Source organism: Echiichthys vipera, assembly GCF_963691815.1.
Source record: "Echiichthys vipera genome assembly, chromosome: 3".
Lineage (NCBI taxonomy): Eukaryota > Metazoa > Chordata > Actinopteri > Perciformes > Trachinidae > Echiichthys > Echiichthys vipera.
In genome coordinates this window covers 11362092-11384489 of record NC_139828.1, presented here as the reverse complement: position 1 = coordinate 11384489, position 22398 = coordinate 11362092, and the positions used below count along the sequence as shown (strand labels likewise).

Sequence of the window (22398 nt, the reverse complement as noted above, 5' to 3'; positions counted from 1 at the left end):
TAAAATCTACCCTTCAAAAGGCTTGGATTCGTTCCTTTGAATAAAAAAAAGGCTGGCGCGCCAAAGCAGGGAGGAAAAAACCCTTACACATTTCTTTATTTGATTAGCAATACTGATGACGGGGTTGAATGAGAGGGGGGGAAATCTAATGACTTCTTCAGCTTTGTAGCAGGGCTGAAAAAGCCTTATCTTCTCTATTCAGCAGTGGTCTCTCCTGGGAAGCGAGGATCACTGTGCTGAGGGACTGTCAGGTCCTGCCAATAACCGTAATGGGCCCTAATTCCACATTAATGCAGTCTAAATGAAGTGTCACAGGAAGATTGATCTGTTGAGGTTGTTGCCTTGATGAAGGTTGTTCTACTGAGTGGACACCTGGTTACCCCCTGAAACGCCCCAGGGGCCTCATCTGAAGCCTGCAGAGCAACCTGTCAGACTATGTACGCACATGTCTGAGTGCACATTTAAAAAGTCTTAAATATGTTTTTAAAAAAACTGTGAGTGAGTCAAAATGTGAGCGTGATCTTCTTTGATTGCTGTGAATGAACGTTAGCAGGTAAAGAAGGACGGAGTCGTCCCGTCTCTAATATTTTGAAGATTGTCTAATATTTGCTAGGCTCCTTTTGATGAAGGTACATTTTTCGTCATGTTCTGTTGTCTGACAGGTGCATAGGCCGGATAATGCTGCCAGTGGGAGACTTTGCAGGGAGCTTAAATACAACCAGTCCTCCTACTGTACATATCTTAAACCCCATTTTACTCCTTTCCATTAGTAATTCTTGTCCACAGAAATGATTTTTATTCACTGTCAAGTTTAAACTGCTACTTTTCCTGTATGTAGAGTATTAGGCTAATCGTGCAGTAATTCTAGTTTCTATATGCTTGTCAAAAAAAAATATATATAGCTGGGCAGCCACTTCTGACATGATCGTTCAAGTTAAGATCCAAGTCAGGTCAAATGATGGATGAGGCGTGTTTTAGTGTCATCTAATTAGCAGAATTTGTCATTTAGGCACGGGGACGGTTACTGAGGCAGCAGTAGCTCCGTCCATAGGTGACTTGGCTGGGAACCGTAGAGTCGCTGGTTCAAGTCCCTGTGTGGACCATGTATGGAGCGTGGACTGGTGGCTGGAGAGGTGCCAGTTCATCTCCTGGGCACTGCCTCGGTGCTGTTGAGCAAGGCACTGAACACCCAACTGTTCGGGGCGCTGGTCACTGGCAGCCCCCTCGCTCTAACATCTCTCCTTAATTGCATGTGTATAGGTCCTGTCTGTGCATGTGTGTATTTCGGGCCTGTGTGTGTAACATGATTAATAATAAGAGTGAAAAAATTCAATTTCCGCGGGATAAATAAAGTAATTCTTCTGAATATACTTTATATTGAAAAATAAATAAAAATGTACATACTTTTTAATACAGCGAAATTGTAACTTGTAACTGCAAACATTATTTCAACATTTATTTAACTCAATTTAAATTTACTGTATATTATATTAAGTAGATTTTTAATATAGTATATAGATAGATGAATTGAAAGTGTGATTTTGGGCTTCATGAATAAAATCAACTTGATAAAACTGACTATTTGTTTTAACATAAATAAATAAATAAATAAAGAGGACACTGCAGGACAAAATGGACAAAATTAGCCACACTATGGCACAGTGCAAACGATATTCAACAGAACTTTAATTTATTTTTGTTATACGTGTGGGATATTTAAATTTCCTCTTGACTCTAATGATTTACAGTCGGACTCTTAATAAGGCCTGCGGGCCCTTCAAGGGTCCATTTGATGTTTAAATCACATTCATGCAATCGTAACATTTAGCTATGAGGCTTACAGTACTGGGCACACTTCCCTCACATCCATCGGTCTTCCACGCTTAATTGGAACTCCATAAATGATATTTCATTCAGTTATGGTTGCAGAGGAGCGTTGCAATGAGTGTGTCAGCTGCTGAGTATGTGTGATTGCACATGAGCACACATATGCATGCTTTATGTGCGCACCTCCGACATTAGAAGCAGCAGGGCCCTGAATGAGCTTCCCAGGTGACCCAGAAGACTGCAGAAAGTGTGCCAATGTCAGTTTGATTAACTCTAATACCGGGGCTTTTGGCACATGTGGTCAGGTTAATGAAACTCAGTCAGAAGGCACTTTTTCCTGGAACCTTCCCCGCCAGGAAGCTGCGGGTGATGGGATGAGGTTCAGCAACTCCGCTCCCTCTCTCCTTCAGCGGCCCCCCTCTCCACCAACGGGACGGTCTGATTTACCCTCTTTAGGCTCTGAAGCTCTTGAGAAGTACGACGTCTCCACCTCCACATCCCTCCTTCTCTATCACGTCCAAGTCAATTTGTATTTTACTGATAATACGAGTATGTTTAGGAGATGCTCTTAATGGCGAAAGAAAACTTTTTGGATGTACCTCTGAAACGGTTGAATCCTGGAAACTTCCAGCAATAGTAAAGCAGCCAAAAAATACAGAATTCATCTAAGGTTTTTCCAAGGATTGCCAAGGTTATCACAAGCTCTTCAACACCCCAAAGTGTTTCTCCTTGCTCTCTCTTTCTTCGCTGACATAGAAGTAGGGCACACCGGAGAATGAGCAACACAATTGGGAGGCATCCTGTCGCTTTAAGAGGGGGACCCATCTAATCTCTCCCTATCCACTCAGGCCCTGGATTTATAAATTTCCCGCAATCTCGATTCTCAAAGCCGTCTTGATTTTGGGAGTGTGTGTGTGTGTGTGTCTGCTTGTGAGAGAGGAAGTGTAGGACTGGCAAGAGGTACTATTGGGGGGTTGTGGTTTGTTTGTGCTGTCCTTTAGAAAAAGAGCTTACGAGTTCAGCAGAAGAAACGCGGGGAGCTAATGTGAAGATTTAGGACTTTTTCCGAGGCTTGGCCTCGTCTAAGCTCTGTTTGCTTGAGCCGTTTGTGGGGTCCTGCTCACACTAAACCCAGATTAATATTCCCCCCATATCCAACCAGCCCAGACACCGGCTCCCGGCCTCACTGTCCTCCAACCCCCCCCTCTCTTCCCTGCCTTTTCTGGCCGTGATCGTCTCCCTTCCCTAATCCAAGTCCGCTGCCTCTCATCTCGCTCTTTATCTCGTCTAAGTAAGCACCTTTCTCATGGCTTCTTTCCATGAGGGGGAAGCAGCAGGAGCGTAAATATGTTTTCCCCAAGCCCTCCTCATTGCTCACTGACCTCTGTGAGGTGTTATTATCAGAGTGACTGCTAAGCCCCGAGATTGCTTTTAGCCAGGTTCACCAGGGGAGAGTAAGGCTGGCTTTAATGGCTCTGTATTGGTTTACATGCCACCCAATGAACACACAAAGGATGGGTGCTTATTGTATTAGGCAAATATTTAACACACACATAACACACAAATGTACCCAAATCAATAGATTTAACTGTGTTTATGTCCTGAACAGACACATGTAAATGGTAGAGAAGTATTTTTGCCCTGCCATTCATTTGACTTTTGTTTGGATGCCTATCAGTTAATGTCTTCTTCAAACTCTTGCATATGCACCACAAGAAATGCAAGGGACACTTTTTCAGTGGAAATGAACAAGCTGTAATAAAAACAACTTTCTCACACATCTCTTGTGTAAATCAACTTCAGTGATTTCTAAAGATTTCTAATTTATTTCACTGACATTGCCACAGTAATTGTATTTTTAATTTTTAATACAATAACAACAGGATCACTCTGCAATTATGTGATCCATTAGAGCAACACTAATTATAAGCTTCAAAAATGCACGTTATAACACATTTTTCCACCACACTCATCACAAAATGTTCATGCTTTAATGTATTGGTTTTATATTGGATGTCAATACACTATTGGGTGTTCCTGTCATTTTGTCCACATTCTGTATGTTACAGTCCTTAGTGAACAAGCAGATAGACGTTTGAAAATGAGTTTTTACGAAACACTTTTTCACATAAAAGTAACCAAACACTATATTATTTTATTATAAAAATTAAAGCCACGGCCAGTGAGACCATTGCTGCTTCCTGCTGCTGCTAACCCAGACTCTCTCTCAACATTGTCCCGAAAGCCTCTTCTTCAGTTTTTTTTTGTGTTTTTTCTCCTTTTCTTGTTCCTTTTCTCCCATCTGGATCAAAGCTGAGAGAAGAATAACAAATGCATTTTGAGCCGAGAGAAAAGGGGGATGAATTTGGCGTACTAAACAGGCAGGCTAAACCCATTACCTAAGTGTTCTTTATCTTCCCATATGCTTTTGTTGTTTAATCAGCTTTGTATCTCTCCAAATCCTGGATTGAGATAACAAACAAATGGATGAGCTCAACGAGCAGGGTAAGAAAGCCTTTTTGCTGGCACCTTAAATGCCAAAGACTGTCCTGGTGCTGTGCAGTGGTCAAAGAAGAAAACCCAACTGGGTCAGATTCTCTGATTTCTGGACCAGGCCAACATCCAGTTCTTCCTAAAATTATTTCCTCAGACCTCCCTCCCCTATTGTAAGGGAATGGGCAGAGAGAGAGAGAGAGGGAGAGAGAGAGAGAGAGAGAGAGAGATAGAGAGGGAAAGGGGGAGTAAAGCTGGAGCTCACTCATTTGCAATCTTCAGCCACGATTTCTCTCTGCTTCTTCTACATAAGAAAAGGAGGATTCTAGATTATCTCAGGCACTCAAAGCCAGGGAGAGTTGAAGACTCACTGAATACAGAAAGGACTTTACTGCCAATGTGGTTGTACAATCGTCACAATCATTATCAGATTTACTTTTGGGCTTCTAAAGATGTGGTTTGCGTCTGTTGCTGCTATATATTACTGGCCACAAAAGAGCTAAAAGGTGACAGTACACTTAGTGAGAGAAAGGAAACCAGCAGGTTTTTAAATACTTAAGAGAAAAAACGGTCGAAATGTTTAAATTCTGCAAATATCAGCCCAAAGTGTCTGCAATTGACCATTGTTTGTTTGAGTTAATTATATTTGTTTACATCTTTATATTTTCGGTACATTCTGTGGTAACTATGGTAAGTGAGGGTTTTATGATCACATCATACAGCTTCTATATCATCATATTTCCATCCGTCATACGTGTCACTTTACCTCTTTAAGTGATAAAGATGAATTGACTGACGTACTTGTTTCAATGCTACAATCACAGTCATCCTTAACCTGCAATAACTGTTTTGGGTTTTTTTTTGCCCACTTGTAGTGGAAACAAGCTGTAAACGCATCCCTGACATACACTATCATGACTTAGTTAAGTTAATAGCATATTTACACTTTCATTAGACACAGCAAAACAGTACCATTAATTTGGAGTTTCCATCCATCTGGCAATGTAAGTCCAATATTCACTCTACTTTCTCCACCACCTCCTCGAGGAAAGATCAGTCTCTTTGCTGCTAAATTTTGCCGGAATCATACTTGCACATGACGATGGGATAATGGGATTTGAGAAAGGCTGTCTCTTTGTCACTATTTCTGTTTTAGAATTGATCTTTTTAATCATCTGGCACTATAGGAAATGTAACAAACCACATCATGGTGTATCAAATACACAAAAAAGTATTTGTGCAACTGTGTTTGTTTGATCAAGTCAAACTTCATAGAAACAAACACATTTGCACAAACACCAGTATACAGTAATCTTCAGGATTCAACATGCTGTTGAAAACAATTCAACAACTATCAAAAGCAGCCTGAAAGATACTGCATCACTTGCCAACGTGTTGAGGGCTCAGAAGTTCCTCTTAGTGACACCTGAACTCATCTTTGAGAGAGAAAAAAACACACACAGAAACAATTCTGTTCAGACCAGAGAAAGTGATGATCAGAGTGGGTGCAGGCGACCTCAATGTGCATCTCACAGTTGAATTCCCCCAGGGAAGAGGGGCTCATCGCCCCTTCTTGTTCCCCCCCATCAGCAATACACACACTGACACACACACATACACACAGTCTGGCAATGCTGGGGAAAATAGCCCTCATTTATTATTGCCACACTCTCTCGTCTCGTCCCCTCGGTTCAGCGGGTGCGCCGCCAAAGCACGTCTTCCACCGCCAATGTCACACAATTACCTCTTAACTGCTCAAACAAATAGAGCGACCCAGAGAGTGACATCAAATCAAAACTGTCACAGGTGATTGAGTCTAGTCATCAAGGCAGCCCGCCCGCTACCTGTCAGGAGAGTGAGGGAATGAAAGGAAGAGGAAGAGAAGAGGGAGAATGTGATAGCAGCTTTATAATAGACCCCTAATAATGTATAAACACCCCCGTCTCTCATTTTTGCTCCCCTCATATTAAAGTTGGGCACAGAGTGCACGGTGCCCTCCTTTTCAGCCGCTCCACTCCCTCTCGGGGCTCAGGATGGAGAGAAATGGCTGTGAATGGAGTAATGATAGAGAAAATGATAGAGGGGAGATTGAAATTTCCATCCTCTCTGAACCATGCCAGCTCTGCTCATGAAAAGACATTGGCTGCTAATGGGGTTAGATCATACGCATGAGAGTTTGAGGCCTGAGTGATGTTAGCTGTTGATACTCCAGATACAGGTTAAAAAAAAAAAAAACAACACTTTGAAGAGTGAAATTCCCTTAAGGTTAGTAGTGATAGTCCCCACACTTTAGCTTTACTCTGTCCAGGAAATCAAAGATGGATCCATACAGCGAGGGACAGTTCTCGTGTAGCTGTGATACAGAGGACACAGATAGGCGAATGGTGCATCAGAGAGAGGGAGAGAGACAAGAAAACAGGGAAATAAAGAGCGTGAGCAAAGAGTTGAGCAAGAGCAAGCCAAGGGGACATTAGGGACATGATGATGTTGTCAGTGTCTGATGTAAATTGGAGAATGACACAGTCAACAGACACGGCTGGCCGCTCACTGCGGCAACACGCCGGGGCCGTGACACTGACAAATGGAATATTTCAAAGGACTTAATCAGAGGAAATGGGGTTTGGTCTGCAGGTGACACGAGTCCCGCTCCAGTGCTCACAAAAAGAAAACTGATTGCCTGCCTTCAAACCCCCACCATCTCTCTATTTCTCTGCATGTCTGTCTGTCTCTCTGCTGCATATCTGACTCTCGCCGTTCCCCTGTCCTCACTCGCCTCAGCCACTCCAACACAAGTGGGGGGTTTACCACGAGCATGTAGTTCAATTAGATTCAATCAGAGATAGCCTGTGATAGCCATGCCAATAAAGCCGATGCAGGACTGTAATATACTGCATAGGACTGCATAATTCTGCAATATTCTGCGGATCTAATAGTTATGTAAAGGTTGTTATATTTTGGCCCTGTGAGGCTATACTTAGGCACACCGGTGCTTTGAGCTTAATGCCAGAGTCAACAGGCTCACAGTGGTTATGCCAACAGCAATGTTTACCGCGTTCACCATCTTAGTTTAGTGTGTTAGCATGCTAATTAGCACTAAACACAAAGTACATCTGAGTCATAAACCAAAGTATTTGACAAATAAAAGTTCTGACCTGATCATGGGGAAAAGTTTAAGGGATCACCAAAGTTATTAAATTCAACAAGTCTTTAGGATTGGTAACAATGAATGTATGTGCCGAATGTTGTGTCAGAACATCAAGAAGATTTGCTTTTGACTGAATAAGTGACTAATTAGACCAGGTGGTGGCACTCGATGGTAAGTCGGAGGATCAAGTCAAGTTGTTAGGATTAACCCTCAGGGGACCATGACTATCTGCATCAAATTGCTTGATAATCAATCTAATAGTTGTTAATACATTTCACACAAAAATTTAAAACGTTAACCTCGTGGAGATGCTTGAAGAGACAGGGGATCACCAAAGTCCCTCGGCTTCATCCTTTGGGGACCATGTATATGTGTGTAATTTCAGTGTGGAGATCCGTCCTTAAAGCGACGCCTGTGGCTAATGACAGTGCAGACGTATTAACAAGTCGACACAAAGCCACATGTATATACATATGTTAACACAATAATAAAGCAAGCACAATAACATTGTGTCCCACTGTCACACTTTGCTCATCTCACAGTGCCGCAGGTTACCACAGAGACGCAGATCAGCAATGATGGATCATCCTGCTTATGACCCGCGGAGAGGTGGGGGCATCCTGGACAACGCGGCGGAAGGACAGCAAGAGGAGAGGAGACAACATCAGCAGTGACGGACGAGAAGATGAAAAGAACACCTATAATTCTGCAGGCTACTTCATTGTGCATCTAAGACAGAAAACAGAGTTAGTCCTAAAGAATTTAGAGCTCTTGGACATCGTGCCAAGACTCTCCTGCTGGTAATTAGCCTTGTTCAAAACTGCCACCTGGAAAGTAGCAGCAAACCCCCAAAAACCTGAAATCCATCTCCTTACTAGTTTGTTTCCCGGACGGGGCATGGCAGTGCCACCAGAAGCTGTATGCGTCTGTGAGATTCGTAATTTGGTGCCTCAAGTCCAGTAGCCCCACGCCGGGTATGAATCAAGGCAAGGGGCCGCTGCCCTGTCACAGCAGCTGCAGATCAATGATAATTACCACCTTGACATGAGTACGCTTATTACTGAACAGGATCAGGGACAGGGGCCCGAGCTGTGGTGGCCGTAGGGCCCGATCGATACTCCAGGAATAATGGCTCTCTGGGGCCCTAGATTGGACTTTGCCACTAAACAAGCCATTACAGCTGCACGCATGACAGCTTAGGTCTAGATATGCGTCCTAACTCTCCTTCTCCTGGAGGCCTCTCTCTTAGAGCCCGCCTCACTATGGCTCCCACATGCCTCAGTACTCAATCTTGTCATGGGTTGTTATGGGCAGGCGAGACACATGCCTCTGGCTTTGAGACGTGTTAACCAGAAGTGAGTGATTGGGTGAAGCATGCTGCTACAACAGAATGTGCTCCTGTGCAACACGCCGATGAAAGAGGCCTTGCAATGTGACCTGATGATTGCCACTGAGTATAGAGATCAAACACAGCTGCAGTGGTGTGTGTGCCTATGAACATAAGAACACACACACAAACAAAACGCACACAAAAGCAAGCACATCAATGCGTCTAAGCGATGCTGATCCGTCTATGGCAGCCCTCATCTTCTTTTCTCTTTGATTTTTACCATTTCCCTCCTCCAGATCCCTTGTTTTTTTCCCTCTCCTTTTTTAATCCGGTCATACCTGTAATCGGGCTCTGCGACAGGAAACTTCAGAGAATCAATTAGTCCTCGCCTCATCCGGGAGCCAAGACGATTCCTCTCGACTTGAGCCGCAAACTCCTTCTATCAGGAGTCATTCTGCCTGCCTAACACCCAGACTCCTCTCTCCTGAGCCCGGATAGGTTTGACTCTAAGCCTCTAAAACGTTGACAACCCAAAGCGCCTTTCTCTCGGCAAGCCCTAACCGCCTGCCTCACCCCGACCCCTTCTCCTCTTTCTAACCGTCGTTGCTGCTAAATAAAGAAGGATTTGTTTTTCCTCCACGGAAAAACTGTGATAATGATGCTGCGTTACAGCGTTTCATCCACATTTTAATAAACAGTCCCTTTTAAAAGAATTCAAACTACAACTTACGCTAAGCTTGATAAGAGTGGATATGAGGGGAGAAGCTGGTGACTCCGGGCCTTCCTTTGTCCCACGGAAAAGTTAGCCACTGAAGAGGCGGCATTGTGGACGGTGTTGTTCTTAAATGCCGCCACATGGCACAAAAGGAAATGCAAACCCAGGACTCTTCTGCTGGCAACAGCAGGCCCTCGAGTGGAGTCTGGAACAAACAGAACATTGAGGGGTCAGATTTAATCCCTCCGCCCCTGCCTTTTGTATTCAGATTAAAGACTAAGGAGGATTTGCAGGAGCCTGGAGTCTCTTGTTAAAGGACTGTGTTCTCCACTTAACCTGCAATTTACCTGTCACTTAAACCCGCTGCAGCGATCATCCACACCTCTGGTAGTGAAAGGGGCTGTTATTTTCACAACTCCGAAGAAAGGCTTTATGTTCACTTGAGCATAATGAATTCCCTGACAGATGCTGATTAAAGCAGCAGCATTTTGTGAAAGATACTTAACACTTTGAAAATAAACAAGAGTGAGATTCCCACTTGTACACACACACACACACACACACACACACACACACACACACACACACACACACACACACACACACACACACACACACACACACACACACACACACACACACACACACACACACACACACACACACACACACACACACACACACACACACACAAATCTACTTCTAATAAACCAGAAATGACAGCTTGACCAGTCGGACTGTTCTGATGAGGTTGGACTTGGTGTGTATTCTCTAGAGTGCCTTGAAAGAGATGCCTGCAGGACACGGAGGCAAAACACAACGTGAAGCTTCTTGACTTGATTTGTATCGCCAACTCTCCTCATCTGCTTTACTGAAAAATCCTGCCACGGAAACATGACCTTCTTTTTCCCTCCGTAACCCTCTCACAGTGGCCGAGCTTGATTCATCTCCCCCAAACCAAGTCAGGGGAGTGAATGAAACTGCCGCCATGATTCTACCCCCACCTCATCCATTTCATCCTCTCATGTCTTGCCCTCCACTGGACGACCATAACGCCCCTCTAAATCTTCCTCCTGACCAGTACTTGCTAGGTCCATGGCGGCCATAAAATGGACCATTGGTTTTCACAGCACAGCCAAAAGGAGTAATGGGAGTAATGTTAAGACGTTATCAGTCACTCACTGGCTGCCAAAGTTATGTGAGCTGCCCCTTTTAAAAAAAAAAAAAAAAAAAGCATGTGCAGATGCCCACCAAACAACCGCACAGCTCTTGATGGAGCTTTACACAAGTCTTTGATACGTCCCTTAATCTCCACTAAACTATCCCACTGGTTTTAACACCCTTACGCATTAGCCTATGTCTTAAAACTTAAGAGTTTATCGTTGCACGCTAAATTTAGACGCCCTTTCTTAAGACTCAAGGCAGCTTGGAAGCTGTGTGCATACAGCGTGCAAAATTATAAACCTTCCAAAAAGTTCATTGTTTTAGAAATCAGTACCTTCTGCGATTGAGCCGTAACAGATTAAAACAGTTTGGAGGAACAATCATGTGGATGGATTGTTTTTTGTTTATGTTGAAATTCAAATCAAAAGAAAACAAAACTCTTTCAGTAAGCCTGAAGTGAAGGGCCGAAACTCTGCCTTGATTTCTTTGTGTTAAAGAAGAGCGGTGTCACGTGTGCTTTGTTTTTAGAACATTTCCCGTCCTCTTTCTACTGTTCTCTCCTTTTCCTTGTCCCTTTCCCCCTCTCAAACAAGCCTGTTCTCTCTGGTGCCCATGTGTGTGTGCGAGTTGCCATCTCTATTCTACAGGAACCCACCTGTCAGCCTGCACATCAAACCCATCCCCGGTAGGCTTCTGTGTTAAATTCCAAAGTTAAAACCCATTACTGAGCTATCAGCCCACTCATAATGCTGTCTAACGACCTCATTTCCCTAAGTGTTAGCCCTGTCAGTCACCAGAGGCCCTGTCAGCTCCGCCATCCATGTCCGAGGGTCCCGGCTGCACTGAGGCATCACCGCCACCGTCCTCATCAAAAACAGGATAGAACGCTCAATCTCTGAGAACATGTCAGGGCAAAGTGAGTGGGGACACAGGGGGTAAGAGACTTTGGAATGAAAGTGCTGGGAATTTCATTTACCATATCCACTCTATTAGTAAAAGCGGCACAGTCAATCAGGGCACCCATTTTGATTTGAAGGGAGTCAAGGGAGAGAGAATTGGGACACGGCAAAATGGCTGACGGTCACGGCGTGGCTATTCCAGCTCAGGCCAAATCAGTTTGAGGAGTCGGTGTGTATAAAATGGATTATTACCATTCGGATCCAACGCGTAACCGCCTGCCCTTGTTAACCGAGGAGGTGGCACTGGGCATGTGCAGGGACGAAAGTCACGAGAGGGGACGAGAGGTTTGAATGTGTGTGTTTGTGCGTGTGTGTGTGCTGTCTGCTCACTGTCTCCTCCCCAGGTCTCCCAGCGTACCTTTCTGTGAAATCATTTGGTAAATATGGAAAGGGGCCCTTAGGCCACACGGGCCCGGCCCCTCTTTAGGAGTGGATAATTGACTCCTTTTCCTCCTTGATAATTCATTGCTTGCATATGCCAGCTAATACATCAGCTGAAAACTGCCATGGCCCTCATCTCCCTTGACACACACACACACACACACACACACACACACACACACACACACACACACACACACACACACACACACACACACACACACACACACACACACACACACACACACACACACACACACACACACACACACACACACACACACACACACACACACACACACACACACACACACACACACTCACTCACACACACCACCCAGAGGAATGAGCGACTGTGGAGAGCATAAAAAATGGGGATGACAAATGGGAGCACTTCTAGATCTATGAATGAATTATGTCTTCTAAATACCTTGAGCAGAGGCAACTGTCAGCCGGCGTCTATACTAATCTGGGACAAAATATGACCAGCTCCGCATTAAAAAGGAGGGAGCAGGGCTGCTAGAGAATGAGGCGAGAAATGAACGAGCAATCAGGCCATTAAAATGCAGTGTCTGATTCAGCTGTGATGGACATTTGCACATTTATCATGAGATGGAAATATCCTCCCCCTTTGTCATTTTAATACAGCCCTTCCATTGAAATAGATTAGGATTATTCCAACAGGACAGAGATATCATTTGTTTTACAATGGCCGAGTCAGCACTCACAACAGTCATTAGGAATTAGATCAAGCCGGCTGCTGTTCGAGAGGGACGCTTTGCGAACTGAAAAGAAGGATAAAATTAATGGCACTTCACTTCAAGAGGTGCTATGTTAAACGCCTGTTCTACCCGACAACAGAGGTGGGTTGGAAAGACAAATGGCTTATACAAGACGTGGGGGGTGGAGGAGGGGGGGCAAACCGTATATGAGCCGGGCGTGTGTGTATAGGAAGTTCAGCGTGCATGAAACACACCGGGTCACTCACCTGCTGATGATTATGTTCACAGAGGAGGTCAAAGACACTGTAACCTTGCTATTGTTCTATCTTCTGAATATCTGGGAATGTAGTGTATTACCTGTGGGAAATGTATTTTTCAGGCGGCGGTTCAGAGACGACCTGCTGCGTGTTCAGGGCCGCAGGAGGATCACTGCATCCCTAGGATACACAATGAGCTGCAGGCAGGAGGAGGCGCCAAGGACGGAGCAGTGCAGCCGGGAACTTTCATCAAGCGCAGTTAGAGGCCGTGGTGCATTCGAGGTCCAGACACTTTGGATGTGGAAAAGTATAAATTGAGACAACTAATTCAGCAAAACAGGGCATGAACATTAAGGAACTTGTCGATATAGAAGTTAACTTCTTCACCAATTGAAATTAATTAATCAGATATATTAAACTCAGAATAGTACATCTTATTTTTTTATGGAATATTTCCATTGAGACTTATTTCAAATGTGTAATTCTAAAAGTTTATGTGTAGCTTACTACTTCAGTGTCACAGTGAATGTCCACTGGAGGTTTCAAGTTTCACTATCACACTTCTATAAACCTCATGTTGGCTACCAGACTAGTTGTGATGTCCCAAAATCATCCCATACATCCAATTCTTAAAGGGGGATGAAATTCATAGATTGCAGTGGCCGATGTTTATCAGCTGTGCTACATCAATTTTATGTTAAAATGTTAAAAAGGCTTTTGAAACAGTTATTTTACCCCAAAAAAGACCTTTTTCATGTGAAAGAAGGTTTTCTTAAAGGTCCATGGCCTAGGAAAGTTCAATCAATCTGTGAACATGAAAAAAAGAACAAAATTAAATAAAATTATTTTGTTTTAATGTGTATACCCAGATGAGCTTTATTCTATAGTAGAGCTGTGAGGTCTGAAACAGAGAGCGTCCCCAGAACATCTCTCTGGATGCTCTCAGTGTCATCTCTAACATCTCAACATAGACTTTATACTTGATGACATCAGAAATTCAATCAGAAAGAGTTTTAGCGATCTAATTTTCGATTTGGGAGAGAGTTGTTCATGTTACCTTATATTGTATGACTGTCTTAGACCAGAAATCTCCAGTCCAACATATTATCAGCAGAGCCTGTGTTGAACATTAAAACATGATGTATAAAGAAATCAATATGTAAAGAAGATATATATTTAAGTCACAACTAACTGCAAATTCAGTTTCCCATTAGGGAAAATAAAGTGAAGTGTATTATATGCAGTGATAGACCGATACATTGGCCGGCCGATATTATCGGCAGGTATTTGCGTTTTTTATCGGTATCGGCCGATGCAGGCGGCTGCTTTCGCCCTTTTTCCCCGGCATTATTTACAGACAGGCGTCCACAGGCAGCTCCGTGTTACTGGAGACGCCTTTTTTAAGTTCAATCAACGTTCCTTTTTTAAAAATTGAGACTCGTAACATTTGTTATCATCATTATGTAATTTTTATGATGTAAACTGAGGGAGCAAAAGTAGTATCAGCTCCAAATATCGGCCCGAGAAAATCGGCAGTCCGTATCGGTCGTTGGCTAAGGCTGATGAAAAAAAAATCGGTATCGGCCCTAACAAATCCATACGGTCGATCCCTTTTTATATACATTATAAAGGGTATGTGCTTTAGGCTTTAGGCTGCCCTACACATTATTGTAGCCCAGTTTAATATGTAGGCAGTATATCTAACTCAATTTCATAAAATAGCCTATATGTAGTATGAAGTCCCTGATCCATCTCTTTCAGCTGAGGGGCCCTTGGTCTAAAAAAATAATGAAGACCCCTTTAGACCCTTGTATACATGTTGAAAAAGAACACAGTTCCCCTTTGGACTGATTTAAGGTGGGCACAGAGACACTTCCCTCCCTCTAGTGCACATGCATCATTCCTGCACAGTGAAGCTCAAACGTAAAGTAACAGTAAGCACTTTTTTTTTTTAGAAGAGGGGAACATTAAACCTGCACTTCCTATCTACTCAGTTTATAGTTTGTACTGAGCATTGTCTCCAGTTGTATTACTTTGTCCATCTCATTTAAAGGGGGAATCATTACAGTTTCTCTGGATTTTTAAAACAAGCTCAATGAAACTGTGATAAACTTCCTCATCACTTTCTAAACACAGCAGAAGTCTTCTCCTACAAACACGTTTTTCATTGGTTTCACACATTTTTTCAGACCCTTTTTCAAAACAGTTAACACATAGATCTCATAGAAAGATACACAACTCTACTTGCATGATTATGAATCTCTAATTCGCCTGCGAAACTCCTTCGGTTAGCAATCAGCCAGGAACAAATGGACTAAATGTAAAGTTCTAGAGTATTTCATCTCTATATTATAAATATATAGTGGAAATATATATATATATATATATATATATATATATATATATATATATATTACCAATAAGTTGTGTATTTGCTTACTTGTATGCTTGTCTTTTTTCACAGATAAGACTCTAGGCTGAAACCAAGTATATGACTGTTGTGGTCGAGACAAAATCTGATCAATACAATAAAAGTTTCAGAGCAGCCTTTTTGAGTTTGGGTGAAATGTCCCATAATGTACCATAATGCATGTCTGCATGTGTCTAGGTGCTTACTGCTGTTTCCATGTAAGACAGAAAGACCTGTGCGAAGGAATAAAAAGAATGAAGATAACTTTATTACAGTATTCCAACAGGGCATCGTGAAAACTTGAGTATGTGCAGAGGGCAGTCGGGTTTGTCATCTCTAATAAAATCATCTTTGGAGAAAAGGAGACAGTTCACGCTGCTGTGATATTGCTTGTCTTTTTTGGCACATATAACCAACTGTAAAGTATCAACAAACAGGCATATAGCTCACAGTAAGGTTGAACAGCGTCATGTTAATAGCTGCATTTGGTATTTTGTTGTCCACTGTGTAATAACTGATTGAAAGAGTATATTCATTTGACAAAAAGTTGTGTTATTTGATGGAAATATTTGCCCTTGTTCATTCATTCATTCATCTTCAACCGCTTGTCCCTGTCGGGGTCGCGGGGGGCTGGAGCCGATCCCAGTTGACATCGGGCGTGAGGCGGGGTACACCCTGGACAGGACGCCAGTCTATCACAGGGCACACAGAGACGAACAACCATTCACACCTACGGGCAATTTTTTTTAGAGTCATCAATGAACCTAACACGTGCATGTCTTTGGACTGTGGGAGGAAACCGGAGAAACCCCACGCAGACATGGGGAGAACATGCAAACTCCACACAGAAAGGCCCCAGCCGGGATGCGAACCTGCAACCTTCTCGCTGTGAGGCGACACTGCTAACCACTCTTGTTGCACGTGTTACATTTTTTGGGTTAGAGCATTTTGCAAACAAATGTGTCATTTGGGCCAGAAACTTTCAGTTGAGGCCTGAGTGTGAACTTAACTTTAACAACTGTATCTATGGTTCAAGCTAATGAGATACAGTGTAACGGCTCCCGGTTCAACGTCATACGAAACAACAGAAGCACAGACTAGCGGAAGTGGATTCAACACCTCTTTGAACACAGCACAGGAGAGTTTCAATGAAAACTGAGCAATATCTGAAGAAGGTGTTTCAGTTTTAGCTGTAGATAATCTGCAAATAGTGCTTTTTGGAGAGTAGTCTAATGTAAGCGTTGGACTGGCTTAATCCCTAATTAAATATGACTCAATATGTCAAAGCCAAAGATTAAACCAAAACAAACCCCGTAAATGTTCTCACCTCCAAATGAGCACGACCGTCTTCACCTGGAGAGGAAACACTGTGTGAATGGCGACACTGACCCCTGGTGGCGGAACTCGGCACTGAAGACAGTGAACTACATCAACGTTTTCCCTGCTGTTTCAATGTGAAAATGATCTTTATAGGTGTCTTTTGCATGAGTATGAAATATAATGCAACTGGATAAAATGTGCATGGATTGCAGACTTGAAATGAGATTTAACAAGAGGATGTGTGTTACAATATCATTTATAAACTGACATCCTGCTGTCTAGATTCTGTTGAAGTGTCTCCTAACATGGACTCTTTTTCTTTTAGTGAGTAAACTGTTGAGCCCTGACTAAGTCACATGTTTTGGGGATATTTCACATTATATTTAATGCATAAACAGTAACAGTAGCCTACAGAACAACTGATAAATTAGATGACTTTAGAGCAGATTATTTTCTTTGAATTTCTTCTGTTATTTTTATGATTTTTAAATACAGGTCAATGTATTTTTCTTTCTTTCTTGACAAATGTCTTTTCTTCTCCCCGGTGCTTGGTCGTTGTCCTTTTAGCTCTTTGGTTGCAGAGAGGCTGTTTACAAGGCTGTGTCTTAAATAATAATCACAGAAAAAGAGAGAGAGATAGAAGAGGAAGAATTTCTTTATTTATCCTGCAATGGGGAAATTGAATTTTTTCACTCTTATTATTAATCATGTTACACACACAGGCCCGAAACACACACACACACACACACACACACACACACACACACACACACACACACACACACACACACACACACACACACACACACACACAGGACCTATACATGCAATTAAGGAGAGATGTTAGAGCGAGGGGGCTGCCAGTGACCAGCGCCCTGAGCAGTTGGGGGTTCAGTGCCTTGCTCAACAGCAACAGCGACCCTACGGTTCCCAGCCAAGTCACCTATGGACTGAGCTGCCGCCCCCTAGGTCAACGTTTAAGCATTAAAAGTTGTCTTACACCCCTTAAAAAAACAAGGATTGTGGGAACCAGTGGGCTACAGTATGAATCTGTGTGATTATATAGGAGTGCTTCATCAGCAGTAGTCGAGTCTTGTACTTCAAGAGCACTAATAGGGCCTAATGTCTCCTCTCCACAAGGTGGAGTCATAAGCTTAGATGTAGCTTCATCGCTGTTCATTTTTTTTGTATGAAGCTCCACCAATAATGATTAATTGAGCTGTTGCATTTGATTCCAGTTCATTGTACGCTTACTGAACACGCTCCTCGCTCTAATAGTAGCTATTTGCATAGATATAATAACCTCAGCCGTAGCCTTTTTTCTGAATCATTCTGCTCTCACTGACACGCCTGTGATTATGAGCCTTCACCCTCACTGTCATTATTAAATTCACAAATCATTACTTTAATGAGCGGGGTGGAATAAAATAAAGATCGCCTCTCAAATTACAGCAATTTTATTCATTCGTCAATTATCAAGTCAACAGTCATATCAGAGGACTTGTGATGAATATGAAGAACAAGCAGGATAATGGTGAGGCTCCATGCTGGTGAAATAGATTCAAGGACTGTGATATCTTTAGGAAACATGAACACAGTACTTTTATTAAAATGTTGTTTTTATGATTATTAACATTGATTTGCTCTGGCATCAACTTTCTTAATGCTTTGGTCAGATGATTGCTACTGCATATCCTTAACACGCAAAAAATATCTGATTTAATTGATAACTGTCAACACCTTAATCTGGTGAAATATGGTGAAATAACCCCGATTTAACAATGGAGTCTGTTGGTTAGTTGTGTTAGCTCTCTGCAGTGATCTAGGACCAGAAAACCTTATTGTGTTTTTTTGTTGGTGTTGGAGGAGAGAAAGGAGAGGCTGAAGTGTTGAGGACAGGCAGAGACACTGGTCAGGATCTTAGTTTGGTGGGCTGCATGAAGACAGAAAGTAAGACCAACACACTAAACTGGGATGTGGAGAAATGTGTGTTACATTTCTATTATAAAGCAGGGTATGAATACTCTGAAAGTATCAAAAAAACTTGTGCAGTGCCACAATTACTATAAAAGTACTGCTACAGTCATTCCCCGGCTGACGATGCAGATACGCAGAGATGCAGAGACGCAGAGACGCAGAGATGCAGAGATGCAGAGATGCAGAGATGCAGAACTGCAGAGACGCAGAGATGCAGAGACGCAGAGATGCAGAGATGCAGAACTGCAGAGACGCAGAGATGCAGAGACGCAGAGATGCAGAGATGCAGAACTGCAGAGACGCAGAGATGCAGAGACGCAGAGATGCAGAGACTCAGAGATGCAGAGAGCACAGATGCTGAAGATACAAAAACACTGACCACTCAGAGCACACTGAGCTTTTTCAGGAGGACGCAAAAACGCAGCGCTTCAGACAGAAGCCGAATACAGGTTAATTCAGACAGACAGTATGAGCAAAATAATGTGTTTTTTTTAACATTTAAGCATGTAAACATGTTCTGGTAGAAACCAAAAATTCAAGTATGAACCTGAAAATGAGGATATTTCCCCTTTAAGTAAATGTTGTAAAGTAAAAATTGCTCAGGTACTGCAACCCTGCACTAAATTCATTTCACTGTGCCATCTGTGAGAGCAACATGATCTTATTAATAGTTTACTGAAATGAGCTCAGGTTGCCGAGACATGTCATCCCCTTTATAGAAACAATACTGGTCGTATTTCTGACTCATTGGATAACTACAGACACCCACACTGCCTGCCTGTAGCCGTTCATAAGACAATAACAGCTGTTCTGTTATCTTCTCCAGGGGTTGAGCAGTGTGGGGATCACACCGTGTGGTTTGCTGTGTTTGTGGACAGCAGATGTATAATGATGAGTAAACAGGGCTCTCGCTTCTGCCAGCATCTGTTGGGTCAGATGCCAAAGTGATGGGCAGCACGTCAGGAAGGAGTTGTTTGCACTGCCGCAGCTGGCTTTTCTCAGATAACAACTTATCTCTGCAAGTCGTATACTTTCCTCACGTAGCCTGACACGTATTGTTTTTTATGGTTTTGTTACGGTGCATGCTACACAAAGACTCTTTCTTTTTAATTGGGTTTTTTGAACAGACACACACCATATAACTGACTCAAATAACATCTCAGCTTTATTTATAAAACATATAGAGGCCATAAACATGTAGTGACGTCCGCAGTGACAACATGACACACACATTCACTAATTTGTTCTTGATACAGGTGACTCACTCACTGCAGCCGATGCAAGCATTTAAAAGCAACAGTTTTGTCAAAGAAAAAAAAACAGTGCCTGAGATTTACCAGGCTTACATAGGAACAGCTTTCATGACTCAGAGAAGCTTGGCTGGACATCTTCTTTCCCAACGTACAGTTGGTTGACAAGCACTAACCACAGTCGATCCACACGAACGCAGGATTATCTGCCTTAACTGGATGTTTTATACAACAAGAAGTACACAAACAGGCCCTTGGATTAAGGTATCATCTCCTGTTTCTGTTTCTGTTATGGCGAAGTAATGCACACCCAGGGACCGAACAATAAACATTCAGCAACACAACACACTGAATAAGCTACAATCAGAGTGGTTAAGCACAACACATTTCAGTCGACAGTCTGAGAGTCTGCTGGCCCTTTATCAGGTCTTTTGTCTGTAGTAGTGAGTCAGTCTTGTCAAGTACACCAGGCATTTCCATCCTGTAAACAGCAAAACACTTAAGTCCATGCTACGTAGAGGGAGTGTTCTGAGCAGGCAGCATCTGTGTGGGAGGGCTCGCCTTGTTGTCAGAGGTCAAGGTGGTGTTATCTCCAGTGACACCCGAGTTAGACATCTCTGACACGTGCAGCTCCGAGCCTCCTCCCTGACGACCAGGAGGAGCAGTGTCGCCCCTGTGGCTGGAACTGGACCTGTGAGAGGAGGTGGGGGAGTTGGTGGGGCTGAGCTGAACGGCCGTGGTGTCCTGCAGCGTGTGCTCGCTCGTCTCCATCTCAAACGCCGCCGTCCCCATCCGTATCAGCCCCCACTTCTCACCTCCTTTAGCCTGGTGAGCCATGTGGGCAGGGGGCCTCCTGCTGACCACACAACACCCCGTGAAGAAGGCCAGGGCTATCAATAAGAGAACAGGCCCGATGATGATGGGGGGGTTGCCAGTAGGGATGAAGGTGCCAAAGGCGAAAGCTCCCACCAGGGTGATGTTGACGCCGGCCAGCATGATGCACAGGCCGCAGGCGCAGCACAGGGCCGGAGAGGGCAGGCTCTGGTGCCTCAGGGAGCGCTGCTGCTTGGGGACCTTCTTGGAGGCAGATGTCCTGGAGGTTTTTTCACGTAGCACCATGTCTCATAGGAAGGTTGTGAGACCCAGAGAAGCTGATGATCAGATGACTGAGCGACCACTGAACTCATCACTTTACAGAGAGATGATGATGAAGAGGCTGAAGAGGGAGACCAAAAGGTTGTTATACGTTTTTGTGACATTTGATCATTTTTATTTAATTCAGAAGTAATTCATAAAATGCTATAAAAGAATAAATCTCCATAAATGTAACTGAGTAGTGACTCCGACTTATGAGGGGTTTTCACGTGCCAACATGTGGGCTTTCAGCTGTAAATGTGCAGCTATAATAAGCGACCCTCACTGCTGGGCACGCAGCCAGACAATTTGCATTGAGGAAGAAAACTGAAAACAACCTTACAGCAACATTGTTAGTGATTTTTCTCAGTGTCACTTACTTTAGATCAGACCCATAAATCCATCTGATGTTGGCCGTCTTCCGTCCGTCCATCATGCTGCGCAGGAGTCGCGGAGTTGGAGGAGATCTCCGTCCAGCAGGTGTCCAGCAGAGTGAGCTGCTGCTGCTGCTGCTGCTGCTGCTGCTCACACACACACACACCACAGGTCATAATGAGATCCACCACTGGGGGCGCTACAGGGCTCTGAAACAAACCGTCCAATCAAATCGGGGGCAATGAAGGGATTATTACATTTTTGCATGTGTGCACTGAATAAATGCTCTCAGAATTTCTGTGGAATACACAGGGTGGTGTTGAATGGCACTTCCGCGTGTCGTTTCTTTAAATCCATAACAAAATTATCATAAAAGTACATTTTGTTATCAGGTAATTTGGGTCTTTTACAATGTTAAAATGATTTGGGTTATCTGAATACACACACATCTGTGAGTGATGCTATATATATATATATCTATATAGATATATATCCAATACAAAAGTACAAAGGGACCCTAGCTGGATGAAAGCTGCAAACCATTTACTCTGCTCTCTATTTACTGTAGTATGGAGGACTAAACATGACTTTTTTCTCAATAAATAAATAAATGCATGAATAAATGTATAAATAAAAACAGGAATAAGTAAATGAATAACTGCTGAAATAAATTAATAATTGAATTTAAAAATAATAAATGCAATATTAAAGGTATAAACAAATGCAGGAATAAATAAATACTTAAATAAATGAATGAATACTGAAATAAATAATGTAAAAAATGTACGAATGCAAACATTGATGAACAAATAAATGCATAAATAAATGTATAATACATAAATGCTTTACATTTATGTTAATGAGGTTGGGTGTCCTGTTAATTCATGCATCTATTGCTTCCTGTATTTATTTATTTATTGAGACTTAAGTCATATTTAG

The 22398-nt window shown here is 42.9% G+C and overlaps 1 protein-coding gene across 1 annotated transcript; it reads right to left on the bottom strand.

The window, feature by feature from the left end:
* Positions 1-20460: 20460 nt before the first annotated feature.
* On the bottom strand, positions 20461-21069 carry LOC310945018 (transmembrane protein 275-like; the record flags this gene model as incomplete). Its single annotated transcript, XM_083910958.1, has 1 exon — positions 20461-21069. One exon carries the CDS (start codon positions 21067-21069, stop codon positions 20461-20463), a length of 609 nt encoding a protein of 202 aa, XP_083767084.1.
* Positions 21070-22398: the final 1329 nt, after the last annotated feature.